The sequence below is a fragment of the Nelusetta ayraudi genome, unplaced genomic scaffold (genome assembly GCF_046127955.1).
Source record: "Nelusetta ayraudi isolate G7.1 ecotype Tasmania unplaced genomic scaffold, CSIRO-AGI_Nayr_v1 ptg000006l, whole genome shotgun sequence".
NCBI lineage: Eukaryota > Metazoa > Chordata > Actinopteri > Tetraodontiformes > Monacanthidae > Nelusetta > Nelusetta ayraudi.
Window position 1 is genome coordinate 6792501 of NW_027466056.1, and position 14719 is coordinate 6807219.

The 14719-nt window shown below is 46.3% G+C and overlaps 2 protein-coding genes and 1 long non-coding RNA gene across 4 annotated transcripts in view; 2 read left to right on the plus strand and 1 right to left on the minus strand.

The window, feature by feature from the left end:
- Positions 1–6025, plus strand: part of LOC142879155 (uncharacterized) — a 46544-nt gene extending 40519 nt beyond the window's left edge. Inside the window, exon 2 of the long non-coding RNA XR_012925285.1 lies at positions 5676–6025. This is a non-coding gene — a long non-coding RNA (uncharacterized LOC142879155). The remainder of the gene's footprint in view (positions 1–5675) is intronic.
- The window catches only part of LOC142882825 (gamma-glutamylaminecyclotransferase-like), a 301358-nt gene that overhangs the window by 101357 nt on the left and 185282 nt on the right, over positions 1–14719 (minus strand). The window lies entirely within an intron of this gene.
- Positions 9114–14719, plus strand: part of ncam2 (neural cell adhesion molecule 2) — a 181692-nt gene continuing 176086 nt past the window's right edge. For both annotated transcript variants that reach the window (XM_076017504.1, XM_076017505.1), the window contains exon 1: positions 9114–9485. In XM_076017504.1, the coding sequence (XP_075873619.1) occupies positions 9419–9485 (67 nt within the window). In that variant the 5' untranslated portion in view covers positions 9114–9418. The remainder of the gene's footprint in view (positions 9486–14719) is intronic.

The following is a 14719-nucleotide window of genomic DNA, read 5'->3' on the forward strand; positions in this document are numbered from 1 at the left end:
TCTGCCAACAAAGAACCCGAAAAACGCGTCACAGTGTTAAAAAACACAGCCGGTAGAATATCCAATTTCAACACACCTCAAGAAGCCAAAAAAAAAAAACTTTGATTTTAAAGGTACATGATACAGATTTTTTTTTGTCTTTAACTTTCTGTTATTTATGCATGTGCCTGCATTCATCAGCAGTTGCCTGCCGGGAAAAGGTCAATGCGGAGCATACATCTATATTTGTTTTTTATTTTTTTCATTTCATTTTCAAAACATACATTTTCACATCCCAAAACTAAAACCAAACAAAGACCCACACAATTAACGACAAAGAAAACATAACAAAACCCAACAACACACACATCAGATTAACAAGCTCAACCTCTTTACATTTGATGAAATACTGTATAATATAATCAATGTACATACATGTACGCCTGGAATAAAAGAATAGATAAATAAAGACAGACAGAGCAAAAAGCAGAAAAAAGCAGTATTGTCAAACAACTAAAGCTGAGTATAAAAGTCAAATAGTTTTTTTTTTAATGAACTTGATGCTGGTATTACTCCAAGAATTGTTCATTTGTTATTTTCGGTGGCCAATTGTCCTTTCTATATTCAAATAATTGCACATCTAGTTTTTCCAGTGCAGTCACACTGCATGGAGATTTTCTGTATTTAAATATCAGAAGTGTATATTTGTGTTGAGAGATAAACAACGAGAGACAAACGCACGCAAGTGTTAGCGTTCACTCAGCAGGTTAGCCAGTTGCTGTTGCTCGAGCGTCTACTAGGGGTCTTAGCCCCTCCTCAGATTTCTTTTTTTCTTTTTTTATACTCTCATCTCAAAGTGAACGTGCGCTCTGTCAGTCGTCAAACTGACCGATGACGAGAGAGCGTAGCCACGCCGTCGCTGTGGGTCTGTTTAGGGTGCGAGGAGGCCACAACAAGAAAGCAGGAAAGACAAGAGGGTGGAAGGTGCGATACTGTGCGCTTCACACACACACACACACGCAAAGAAAAATTGAGGAGTTGATGCGTGCGCTTGTCTGTGATTTTTATTACCACCGGGGCCGCAGCCTGTCTAGGTTTTGAGCTGAGTCAGGAGGGCTGTCCGGAGGACTTTCAATCACAGCCAGGCCAGGGCGCCACCCCCGCACCCCCAACACCCTCCCATGCCCATCACCAGCACCTCTACCTTCCCCCCAGGCCTCGAGATGACACTTTGCAAGCAGAGTCCACCATCTACCGAAATAAAAAAATAAAAAATAAAAAAAACAGTTGTCCCAGCTGCTTAGCCTCCCTCGTCAATGACACAGTGTTTTTAAATGTTAAGTGTGTAATATTTGGAGGTTTTGAATTAGAAACAGCGACATCAAGGGGTTGCATTTTAGATTGCATCATCTTTCACTCACCTTCTTTACCACTCAAAAGCTTGCCTGCAAGCTACCCAAGCCTGGATACTTCATCCACTTTATTCTTGTTGGTGGTTATTTGAAGACTCGAGCGTTCACCCTAATAGTGAAACGCGCTGTCAGGTGACCTGGATTGTCCACAGCGGGATTCCTTGGAAAATATGGCGGTTCATGATGGCAGCTAACAGGGACCAAAGACCCTTGAGAACCTATAAGAACTGTTCTAAAGGAGGGGAACATTTTATTTTATTGTACTGCGTTTACACACTTTCATGAAGGCATTTACAGGCAGTATATTAGGTTTTTACCAATATAAAAATCATTAATCATGTCAAATATCACACACTGGAACTTTAAGGGGTGACAGCGCCTATGGAATCATAGGTGCTGCTTGGCTTCTTTTTTTTTTTTTGGTCACATGGGGCAATTCTAGAAAAAAAAAAAAGGGACTCGCTAACTAGCACCACCCATGGCTAACCCATCAAAAAGGTGTCAGGTGGTGCAGAACGACTAACCCTCCTAGTGTTTTTCCAATTTCTGGCCATCTTCGGTTGCCTTGTCGAGACTCTCCCGGAATGTTCACATTTTTCGGCCATCTGCGGATGTTGAGACCCTTCCAGAACGTTCCAATTGTTTAGTCGTCTCCGGATGCCCTGTTGAGAACCTTCCGGAACGTTCAAATTGTTCGGCCGTCTCTGGATGTTGAGACCCTTCCGGAACGTTCCAATTATCCGGCCTTCTCCGGATGCCCTGTTGAGAACCTTCGGGAACGTCCTAAAATTGTCCGCTTCCGGCTTCATAAATGCGAACCGTCGGGACGCTCCTATTGCCGCCGCGCCAGATTGTGTGTTCACTTGCTCTCTCTCTCCATTGAATCAACAGTGGAGTTCCCGGCGGCTCAGCACCTCTGAGTCATTTGCCTAAACAAACTCACGTGGCGCATTAATCATAATAACCCCGCCGCTCTCTCGCGCAGACTTTCTTTTTTTGCTGAGGTGGGAGCTTTTGGGGTTTTTTTTCCCCCTCCATTTGTTTGCCTGCCAAAAACGATTGTTGTTTTTTTTCCTTCTCTCTTCCCCTCCTCTGACACACTTATGAGAGGAGTGTGTTCGGCGCGGCGATGTGAATAATGCGGCTTTATGGGAATTCACTTTTGGCATTATAACGCTCGCCGTGGGAGCGCAATATACGCTCATAAGCTGCAGTTGACTTCTTTTTTTTTTTTTTTGTTGTTTTGTTTTGTTGAGAGAGCCATGTGAGAAAGTGTTGTTTTTTATTGTAAGACGCTAGTGTTTCCCTTCCAGTCAAATAGAAACAGCTCTGCAGAGCAGTAAGGTGTGAGGTAGCGGACATTCAGCTTGTTTGATTTATACCTGTGGTTCTCAATTGCTCAGGACCCACATTTTTTTCAGAACTAGGAAATACTTTTTTGAAATTATTGCACTGAATTGTGTGTCCCGCAACATAAATGCCCAACACTTTTTCTATGAGTAGTATACATTTTAAAATAAAAGTAAAAAAAGTGAAACTTTCCACGAGGTCACAACCCAATCACAACAGCTGCACGACCCACCTTTGGGTCACGGCCCACCAGTTGAGAAACCATTTATGCCATGTTGTATTTTTTTGCAGTGTGCTTTCCTACCACCATGGGGTGCCAAATCTTTCACATCATGCCTTTAAAAGAAACAAGTTGTGTTAAAAAGACAACAAATGTTGAAAATATTCACACATCATAATCAACGTATTAGATTTTTTTCCAGCAACTTCGGGGTATCGCACAGTGCTGCGTAAAAACCTGAATCGTGTCACCGTAATGCTGTAATGTTATCTTTTTCTCTTCTTTGGCTGCGGATGAACTGTCGCTGGGGCCTCGGCAGTAATTTGCGGGGCCGTCCTGCGAAAGGTCACGGCAGGTGCAGTGACGTCTAGGTCCTATGAGTAGGTAGCGGTGGTGCCGCTAGCTAAAAAAAGCATTATTATTATTACTTGGTCTTGTCACGGTCTCGGACTGGGCGGACTCGGGATTTTCCATCAAGACCAGTTTAGACTTAGCCAGAATTGCAATGACAGATAATAAATAATGATAACAAAAGAAAAGAAAGCTTTTGTTAAACCACCTCATCCCCAGAGCTGAGCTTTGAGGTCTTTCACAACCATAATGAGTGCACCGACGGCACTTGTTGCCTTGCACGTTTGTAGCCTGGGCATCAGGCGGCGACAGCGGCCTTGAAGATGGTCCGAAAAACACTTTTGTTCCTCAGGACAAAAGGCGCTGACAGACTGGAGGACCAGGGTCGTTTTTACGTTTCCTCTTTTATTTTTCTGGTCTTGTCTCCTTATATTTTTCCATGACATCATAAGTGTCAAACTCTGGCCCGCGGGCCAAATTTGGCCTGCAGTGTAATTATATTTGGCCCTCCGGTATGATACTGCACATGTAACTGTACATGTAATGCTACAAATCCCAAATTGTTCTGCTGGTATTGTGGCAGACTATTTAACAGACTACAATCAACATTTTCTTTCTGCACTTTTTCCTGTTACTCTAAAGGCTTGGATTTGAATGGTTGCACGTTCATTGAAGGATATTATTTCTAGTTAATTTGTTTATTATTATTTTTATTTTATTTTATTTATTACTAGCCCATGTAAGAAGGTGACTGTTCAAACCTAAATGAGAAGGCTGCAAATAAAAAAGAGCCATACAATTATTTTTTTTTACTTACATTTTGTCATGCCAGGACCCAGACGCAGAGATCTTAGATAAATCAGTTTTTTTTTTAGAATCACCAAAGACCTCTTAACAGAGTGACAAAATAAATGGCTTTGAAACTCTTTGCTAACCTGACTCTCAGAATAATCTAAAAAGGATAACAGAAAATCACTCCAGGAGGATAATGGCTTATAATCTAAAGCTTAGAAAATAAAGCAAACAGAAAACACTCGGGAGGAGTAAGTCTAAAGGCTATCGCTAAGAAAGCTTAACAAATCCAAACGCTCTGACAGGAGGAAAACGAAACCAAATGGAAAATTACCTAACACATAAAACAACTCACGCCTGAAAATGGAGGGTCTAAGAAAACAATGATACTTAAAGAAATCAAAATCACTCTCAAAGAGGAAAACCGAAACAGCTATGAGAAGAACCTATGACTTGAAATCTAAACTATGCTACGCTTAATTGCGGCAATGTCTACGGTTGTGAACATGGGCTGTGAACAGGCTGGGCTCCTGGCGGCGCCTGGCAGAGACGTTCGTGGCAGCGATCTTAAACTGAACCACTCCATGCAGATGGACAGTCACTGACCTCCCATTTGGGCCACTGTAACCTATTGTTTTGGGGCCTCTATCAGGCTCGAGCACTTGGAATCTTCCTAACTTTTGCCCATTTACGGCATACTAGGTAAGAACGTCATCACCAGCCGTCCCTAAACACCGTCCGCCTGATGGACGAAGCTTGACTCCTATTTTGTTCGGCCTATGTGTCTTCCTGTAAAAGATGAACCTGACGGTTTTTGCAGCGATTCATTCCCGACCCAGACCAGAGTTGCCAACCGTTCCCTTAAAATACAGAATTGTCTGGTATTTGACGAGGAAATGTTGCGTCCCGTTTTTAATCGATGCGGGATGGGTTTGTCCCGTATTTCTGAGTTGTCTTGAACGTAACATTATTTTCGACGCAAACTCACGTTTGTTCTCAGCGAGTTTACGTTCAAAACCGTAATCTACATACAAGCAGCACCATTGCGCAACCTATTCACAACAACTGCACACTGGCTGCGTGGAGGAGGCTATGCATCGGGATCGCTTGTTCTTTTCAGCAGCAAACGAAAATGCTGGAAGAGAGATGTCCATGGGAGATGGATGTGGCAATGAGAAGGTGGGGTGTTCTACAGTTAAATTTGGGTTAGGGTTTTTCTTTTATGAATAAATCCCAGCCTTACATCCGGTGTCTGTTTTCCCGCCTTTTTTGTCGTCCCTTGATTTTGTCACCTGTGTCTCGTTGTCAGTCCTGCCCTCGACTGTTCTCACCAGTGTTCTCACTTGCCCTCTTGCCTAAGTACTCACGGTCTCCCTTTGCCTTTGACGGATCATTGTTGTCCATTCACAGCATTTCGTTTTTGGTGAATTTCTCTTGTTAGGTCTCCCGTTTTGGTTTTTGCGATTTATTTTCTCCTTCAAGGACACCAATTGTTAGTTTTCTTTTATTATTTAAATGAAATAGTTTTTCATTCATTCATTCATCTTCTATACCCCCTTATTCCTATTCAGGGTCACAGGGGTCTGCTGGAGCCCCTCCCAGCTGTCTTAGGGTGAAGGCAGGGTGACACCCTGGACAAGTCGCCAGTTCATCGCAGGGCCACATAGAAACAAACAACCATTCACACTCACATGCACACCTACGGACAATTTAGATTGTTCAATTGACCTCACATGCATGTTTCTGGAGTGTGGGAGGAAGCCGGAGAACCCGGAGAGAACCCACGCAGACACAGGGAGAACATGCAAACTCCACACAGGAAGGTCCCAGGCCCGGGCCCCCGGAATCGAACCCACGACCTTCTTGCTGTGAGGCGGCAGCGCTAACCACTGCGCCACCGTGTTGCCCAAAATAGTTTTTCTTTTCTGCAAACCCAGAGTTGGTCTGCATTTCAGGTCCTGCCTCCTCTTTGCCTCCATTGCGCGTGACAGCAACTCTGACTGGATTTGATTGTCGGTAAGCGCCTTGCTCCCACCTGGCGTCTGTCGAGTGGAGCTGACGTTTTTATGGACGCCCGGCCTGATCGCCACGCTAATAAATAAGGCGCGTATCCAGCCGCTCCCCACCCCGAGAGCAGTCGCTAATGTATTCGCTGTCAGGGCCAGAGAGCTCAATCACTATGCGGAATGCCATTAGCTCGGAGGAGCGAATGGAATTTGGCTCATTGAACGCTAACATATAGATGTGTAACGCGTTTCCAATTATGCTGATTGGTTCCATTAACTTATCCATTTCGCTCGATGGGGGAAATTGCTCAGTGCAGAGACGAAGGGGAGAGAACCCAACACCACACAGTTCTGAGGTTAGGATGAGTGCGCCGCCCTTGTGGCCGGTTTAATTTCAGTTGGGCAAGGTGGAGGACCAGCCAGCTGGAAGAATCGGAAAACACCTGGTGCAAACTTTTATTTTTCCACAAATGTTCTATTATTTGGGCAACATTCCTTGGCATGTTTTTCTAGAATGTGGGGTGACTGTCACAAGTTTCAGTGCAGTACAAACAAACCAAATTGTCATTTACAAACACACACAACTGGGATTGGTGTTGCTGTATAAGCATGTATTTTACGAGTGTGAGTGAAGTACTCAACCCTGGTATGGGTACCGATACTCAATACAGGTATGGGTATCGGTGCATCCTACCATGGATGCTTCCGTAATGGCTGTTTTTGGACTTAAACATGTCAACATGTCAACAAAAATGTTAACCAAAGATTTTTTATACATAGTGAACAGTCTGAGGATATCGTCAGGACGTTTTCCAGGTTAATTTTTGCAAATGAGGCCCAGTCAAAGGATTTCACCTATGCTTGGATTACCGCACGCAGGAGAATTTGCCCTTTTTCACCGTCGGGTAAACGGTCGCAGGTATAAACTCTGACTTCTGCTTCATTAAAACCAATTACCGCCCACCTCGTCTCGACCGACCAAATTATATGAATAATTCACCCCGGAGGTCCGACTGAGGGCCAGAAAAACTCCTGAAAAACCCTTTAATGATTCATTGTGTAAAATAATCGGACATTTTTTCAGCAACTGGAAGAAGACTAAGAGTCTCTAAACGCTGGAATGAATCAAGGGCATGAAACCAGACCAAAAGCAATTTGGACAGTTGGGGTGATGATTTTTTTTTTTTTCTTTTTTCACTGTGCCCAACCATCTTGCCACATTCGACACATGGATGCAGCAGTTTTTTTTGGCCTGAACCATTATGTTGTGACAAGTGTGCCAACCGCACAGCTGAAGGGTTAGCTTACAGGTTGTGTGTGTGTGTGTGTGTGTGTGTGTGCGTGTGTGTGTGTGTGGAGAGCAGCAATACGGGTCAAACTTTTCAGGAAGCGTTTGCCGAAAAGGTCAGTCGTGTTTCTCGAGGCTTCCTTCAACTAGTTTGAGCGTTTTTGCAGCATTAATTAGATGTTGACAAATTAAATATTCAAAACTAGGCAACAATGCGATAATGTCAGAATTTGTTCTTCTTCATTTTTAATTATTATCATTAGGGATGCACTGATTCGGGTATTGGTACCGTTACCAGGGTTGAGTACTCTACTCGTGCTTGCCAATAGCCCAACACCAATACCGAATATATAAGTATGTATATGGGATTTAAAAATAAATAAATACATTTTTGTATTGTTTGTACTGAAGGGATTCATTTGCAGATGTTCATGTTTTAATGTTACCTGTAAGTGTGAAAATAACAGCAGAACATATTATAGGCGTCAATGCTTAGTACCTAATTATGACCCGCTACCTGAAGGGTACTCGGTAAGCCTTGCGCTCCTCAAACTCGTCCACAATCCACTTTATGTCCAATTTTGCTGCCTTAAATTCCCAGCGTCTGATAGAGCCTCCTCACTTTGCGGTGCAGCAGGTAAAGGGGGGGGGGGGGGGGCTGGTCAAGTGTCAGGTCTGGCTCTCTTCTGTGTCCCTATTATCACCCTGACCATGATGCGGATAACGTTGTTGGCGGCGTACCGAGGGTCGGGGTCGGGAATGAATTGCTGCAAAAAGCCATCAGGTTCATCTTTTACAGAAAGACGATTAGGGCGGCCAAAACAGGAGTCAAGCTTGGGCAATTTGGCTTTTCTGGCTCCCCTTTTTTTGTTTTCTTTTTTTTTTTCTTTGCGTTTTGTCGCCCCACTTTTGTGTTCATAACTGCTCCTGCTCATTTTTGTGCCGTTCTCTGTTCTGTTGACAGGCGATTAATAATGACGCTAATATCGTCCATCAGACGGACGGTGTTGACATGACGTTTTTACCTGGTATGCCGTAAATGGGGGGGGGGGGGGGGGGGGGGGGGGAAGTTAGGAAGATTCCAAGGGCCCGAGCCTGATAGGGGCCCCAAAACAATAGGTTACAGGGCCCCCAAACGGTAGGTGACTGTACTCCCCCGTACCTGCATGGAGTGGATCGGTTCTGTCAACGGCACAGTGCATCTGTGGCGCGAGGGGAGGGGCGGTTTAAGACGTCGGTTGTGCGACGGGCCCTATTGGGTCCCGGGGGCAACTGCCCTCTCTGCCCCCCCCGACACTCCGCCAATGTGAAGGATGTTATTCAAATAACAGAACATCAACATTCTATCGGTGTAGCCCTAATTATCATTATGTATTTATTAATATTAATCTTACATTTTTTCCATGTCCATGTTAATATGCCATGACAGTGTTTTGAAGATGGGGGGGCTTTTGGTGTGTGTATGGGGGGGGGGGGAGGATGTTTGGATTGTAATTCCTCCCTACGCCACTGCCAAAGTTGTCATTACGTCTTCCCACCACTCGTCTGGTTCCCATGGAGTGAAAAAGTGGAGGAGAAAGATGATGAGGATGAAGGGAGGAGGAGGAGGAGGAGGTGGCGGCGGTGGGTGTTGATGCTGCTGCTGCGTTACCGGGTGCGGGAGCGCGCGTGCGTGCGCGTGCGTGCGTGCGTGCGCGAGCGAGCGAGAGGAAGAGCGGAGGAAGGGAAAGGCAGCGGAGGGAGGCAGAGGAGCACCAGTCGCCGGCGGAGGAACCGACACGGCGGATGATCGGAGACTCTGACGTCGCTGTGGTCTTTATTCTTATTCTTTTCTATTTTTCACCCCCCCCCCTCCGTTCACCAGCAAGACGCTCGACTCGGCAAGCTGGGGGAAGAAAAAAACAAGCCCGACGTACCTCTGGTACCTGAAGCTCCAATTCAACCAATTTCTTTTTCGTGTGTGCGAGAAAATAGGAAAGGAAAGGCAATAGGAAATTAATAGGAAACAGGACATTTTTTGATGGGGGGGAAAAACATGATGCTCCAACTCGTCCATCTGCTCGGAGTGCTCGTCTGCGGCAGCCAAGGTAAGAAGCGGGAGTGACCTGCGCTCCTCCCCCCCCCCTTAAAAAAAAAAATGTAAAGGGCGACTTTTTCGTGCGGGACACAAGTTGTGTTGCCACGTTCGGAGGTTGTTTCACCACCACTATCGCCGTCGCCGCCGCCGCCGCCGCTGCCGCTGCTGCTGCCGGTGGTGGTGCCGTCAGTACCGGCCGAGCTTTGGCTGCGGCAGGCAGAGCCGACAGAGCCGGTCAGCCAGCCGGGCTGTGTGTGTGTGTGTGTGTGTGTGTGTGTGTGTGTGTGTGTGTGTGTGTGTGCGCGCGCGGCGACGAGCTCCGGGTTTGTTTAACTAGATGTTGTTTGGTAGTTGAGGCACGTCTTGTGAGAAGAGAGGTGGTGGTGGTTGGGGGCGCGCGCGCGCGCGGGGGGGGTGTTCTTATTGAAAGACGTGTATGTGTGTGTGTCTGTCGGGGGGGGTTACGTTGTCGGGGCTGTTTTCTTTCCAGGATGTTCGAGCTGACTCTCTCTCTCTCTCTCTCTCTCTCTTAAGAAAACCACACACGCGCGCGCGCGCGCACGCACACAACCTGTCCGCATGTCTGCCGCTTGCTTAGTTTGGCTAATGTTGTGTATGTGGCACCTCCATGATTGTTATCAAGGCGCTGCTGCAGCTGCTGGTGTGTGTGTGTGTGTGTGTGTGTGTGTGTGTGTGTGTGTGTGTTTGAAGTGACACTATGCTGACCACCGCCTTGTTTGTGTCTTCCTCTCTGTCTTTGTGTGTGTGTGTGTGTGTGTGTGTGTGTGTGTGTGTGTGTGTGTGTATATAGATAGATAGATAGAGAGGCGCATCGAAACGGTCACACGAGCGGGAAAAGTTTGGGCACGTCGCATCCGTCGTAGCTGGTTTCATTTGACGCACCTGATTTCAGAGTGGGGGCTGCCTTGGGCGCACGAGCCGCACGCGAGAACGAAGAAGTAGCGGCTGTTAACGCGTTCGGCGGCGAGTCCTTTTTTGCTCTGTGTGTGTGTGTGTGTGTGTGTGTGTGTGTGTGTGTGTGTGTGAACGCGCTGTTGTCTTCTGTGGTTTTTATGTATGTATATATATATATATATATATATATATATATATATATATATATATATATATATATATATATATATATATATATATATATGTGTATGTATATATTTCCCCCCCGGGGGGGTTGGAAGTCCCCCGAGTGATGTGTGTCTACTTGTTTATGAGCTGCGTGTGGTGGTGTGAATTAAAAAGAAGTAGTGAGCCGAGCTCCTTCCTTCTCTCGGCGGGTTCCGACGGCAGGTGGGGGTAGAGCGCTGCAAAGTGGCGCCGGTGGGTGGTGGTGGTGGTGGTGGTGGTGGTCTGGCTGCGTTCTACCCCGTCATCCTCCGCCGAAGTCATGCAGTCAAGTTTGTAGCAGAGGGTGGGAAGTGACCGAGTACAAATACGTTGCGTGGCTTTTTCAGCTATCAGCACTTTAGCTGCTTTTCACTTTTACTCCCCTGCGTTTTGTACACGGACATCTGTATTTTCTACTTCTCACATTTTGGGGGGGGGGGGGGGGGGGGGACACACGCTTGTTTATTATGGTTCTTACTGCTTGAAGTGGAGCTCTTTGAACTATTCTGTTAGCGCGGTTCAATATAAAAGTGGATCATATTTTGGAGGGAGATTATCTCCTGAGTACCAGAATGTTTAGTCACCGTTCAGTGCATGTTCAGTGCACAGGAAAATAAAAATGTTGGAAAATAACATTGGTGCTGGCTCTCCTCAGACCCTGAGTGCAGGGGGAAGCAGCTATAGGAAAGTGGATGGATGGATGGATGGATACCATTGGTTATTGATATTGCAAGTATACACATCCAATATTGGCTGACTGGTCCTAACTATGACTGATTACTGTTTGGTTGTGCTGCAGTTGAAAAAACAACGCTATTGAGAGGTGCAAAGCTGTTATAAATGATCCAGATGCTCTTGCAAGTCCAGATTATTCAATCACAACTTTTTAATTTTTGCAAATAGATCAACAAATGTCTTGCTTCATTCATGGCAAAGCAAGTAATATATAATTTTTTTTACTTAAATGCATTGCAGAACCTGCATTTTCTTAAGTGAAGCAGTTGAATCTACACTTTTACTTTTCCCAGTACCGAAGTACAGAATGTGAATACTGCCACTTAGCAAGTGTGCGAGTGTGAGAGAGAAGCCCTGTGTGTGTGTGTGTGTGTGCGCGTGCGTGTGTATTTGTGTCAGCTGTAGTGAGGAGATCCCAGAATTTAAGAGTCTTGGAATGTTTTTCACCCCTTTATTTCCCCCCATTTAACTGGTATGCAGTCGTGGGAGACGCTAACTGTTGCCCTGCATGCTAACAACAAGCAACAAGTCTCCTGAACGACACTTAATGCACCATCACAGACTCACGCTTGTAATCTGATAGATAGATACAGTAGATAGATAGATGGATAATTTATTGATCTCCAGGAGAAAATTGCAATTTGCGACTTGAACTTTTTTTTACGGGTCACTGCAGTGTGTTGCTTGCAGTTTTGAGGGTGTGTGTGTGTGTATGTTGGGGGGGGGAGGCAGTGTGTGTGTGGAGAAAATAACCAAAGTAACAAATATTTTAGAGCATTTTCTCGGGAGGTCAACGCAGGCGGAAAATACAAAAAATATTTCGAAACGAAAGCGCCGACGTCCTGCAGAGGTTGCGTTCCGCCGGGCCTCGCCGACATTTCCGAGAAGGGGCCCGGAGCCGCCACACTGCCAGGCGCTCACCCCCACCCCACTCCAGAGAATTGCATCCTCCTCCCGAAGAACAGCCTCAACTGGAATATTCAGCGCTTTTGTTTCTTTCCCTTTGTTGCGGCAGGATTGCATCAGCCCGCGACGCCGACGTCCAATTTCCATTTTTATCATCCAAGTCTGCCTGCTTTGACCAGCAGGAAAAAAGCCTAGTTGGTGGGGGTGGGGGGGTGCACTCGAGGGTGCTCAAGTACCTCTGATGAGGTGGTGGGGAGGGGGTTTATGAAGCCCCTCGGGAACGACGGGGATTTGAACCTAAGAGACGTTTTGGTAGTGTTGTAGCACTCCAGATTGGTCTTGGTCTCGAAATCAGTACTAGAACACTAGATCCAGTATCAGTATTGTTCCGATACCAACACTGGATCTAGTGTTGGAGTACTCGAGCTTGGTCTTCATCTCAAGACCACTTTTTAAGGGTCTCCGACTCTGAGGCATTGGACTGGTCCGACTCTGCATTTTTGATCGAGACTCGGTCGAGACTCAGACAACACTGCAACAACACACAACACACACTGCTCCCAATATTCCGAGTTACGTTGTTTTTTGAAAATTATTGAAAGTATTGAAAATATTGCTGTTCCATTTATGTGGAAGCAAACTTGAATTTATCAAAAAATAAATAAATACTGCTAATTTCTTCTTATACAGTGTTGCTGTAGTCTCGGTCTTGATGCTCTCTAGTCTTGATGAGGTCTTGGTCTCGGTTGGTGCTGTCTTGACTACAACACCAGCTATTGGTTGTTTGAAAGCTACTACCCAAGCGGGCCAAGAACGGCGGATCTGCTCAGTCCAGGATCCCCCTGTTACCCCCGACCCCCACGGGACCTGAAGGATAGTTTGACACGCCCCCCCCCCCCACCTTCACTAACCCCCTGCCCTCCCCCCTCCAGTGCCAAGCACGATGAATAATGCCTCGGACTCACTCGGGGACGTGTGATGCTAAGTGGCATCATTAAGACATTTTCAGCATCTCTGGGGTGTGCGCCTGTGTGTGTGTGTGTGTGTGTACATGTTGGCGGCGCTTGGCTGTGAAAGATTTATGCCCCCGCCCCCGACGCCTCTAGTCGCCACGGGTCCTGAAGCATTCCTTTACACGGCTGTACCGGGGGCGTTGTTAGCCTGCTGTTAGCCGCGCTGGTAGCCATGCTTAGTGTTCAGCCTACCGACTCCACAAACACATTGGCACCATTCATATTCAGGGCCCGGTTGTGAGACAAAAATTGTCACCGCTGCTGCTCTTTATTGCAGTTGATTTTATATATTCTTTCTTTCTTTCTTTTGCTCTGCTGTAGAGGTCTTCACGGGTCCAATTTGAAGGACCCAGAGCCAAATGGCTCCTAGAAATTTGTTCCCGGACCCGACTGGCTCCGAGCCATTATTATAGATCTGAGTTCCGAACCAAAATGATCCGGTTAATATTGTTTCCGGAGACGAATGGCCCCAAGGCATTATCATAGATTTGAGTTCTGAACCAAACTGGTTCCATGAAATTTGAAACCGGAGCCGACTGGCTCCGAGCCATTATTATATATGTGAGTTCCGGCCCCGACCAGTACCGAGAGATGTCGGAGCCGGCCCCGAATAGAACCGTGACATACTAGCCACGTACCCTGAAAAATCCTCAAATAAACTAACAAACACACAAAATGTTTTGTTTTTTTGTTTATTTTTATTATTCTCAAAAACAAACGTGGGTACCTGGTACCGCTGCTACAGGAGGGAGCCTACACAACGTTCCAAGGACGACTGCGTTACGTGACATTTCTCGTTAGATATGCTACAAAAACGGGACAATGGCATGTTTTACGCGACTTTGAAGAAATAATTTACTCACAGTCAGTGGCGAGGGCAACATGCGAAATCACTTCCTGGTTAACACCTGCTGTCGCCAGGACTAGGAACTTTCTTCTTTGAACGGTTCAGGTTATCTTTGTTGTTAGTTGAATGTTGGCTACGGCTACTGCCTTCACTTCCTTTACTAAAGTCACATGATGCAAGTCACGCAGGCCACTTGCAGCCTTGCATTGGGCAGAGGAAGGGCTGGGGTGATTGACAGCCAATCACTGGATCCTCTCTGGAACTATTGGACCCGGCTATTCACTGTCAGAAGTCCGAGTACCGAGAAAAACTCTGACATTTCCGGCCCGGACCCGGACTCAGTTCTTGTGAATGGACCCGAGATCCGAGCCAGGTTGGCTCAGAACGTCTGATTCCGACCCGGCTCGGGACTAACTGCTTGAGTATTGACCCGAGAACCGAATCGGGTCGGGTCAGACCTCGGGTTTTTCGGGGCGTCGGGTTTTTCCGAAGACCTCTAATATGCTGTATCTCTCCTCCCACTAACGCAGCGTCGCCTGCAGGACCAGGAACCACAGACTCGGGTCGTGAGCACGCGATGTCGGTCGCGAAGGAAGGGAAAAAAAAAAGAAGGAAAAAGAA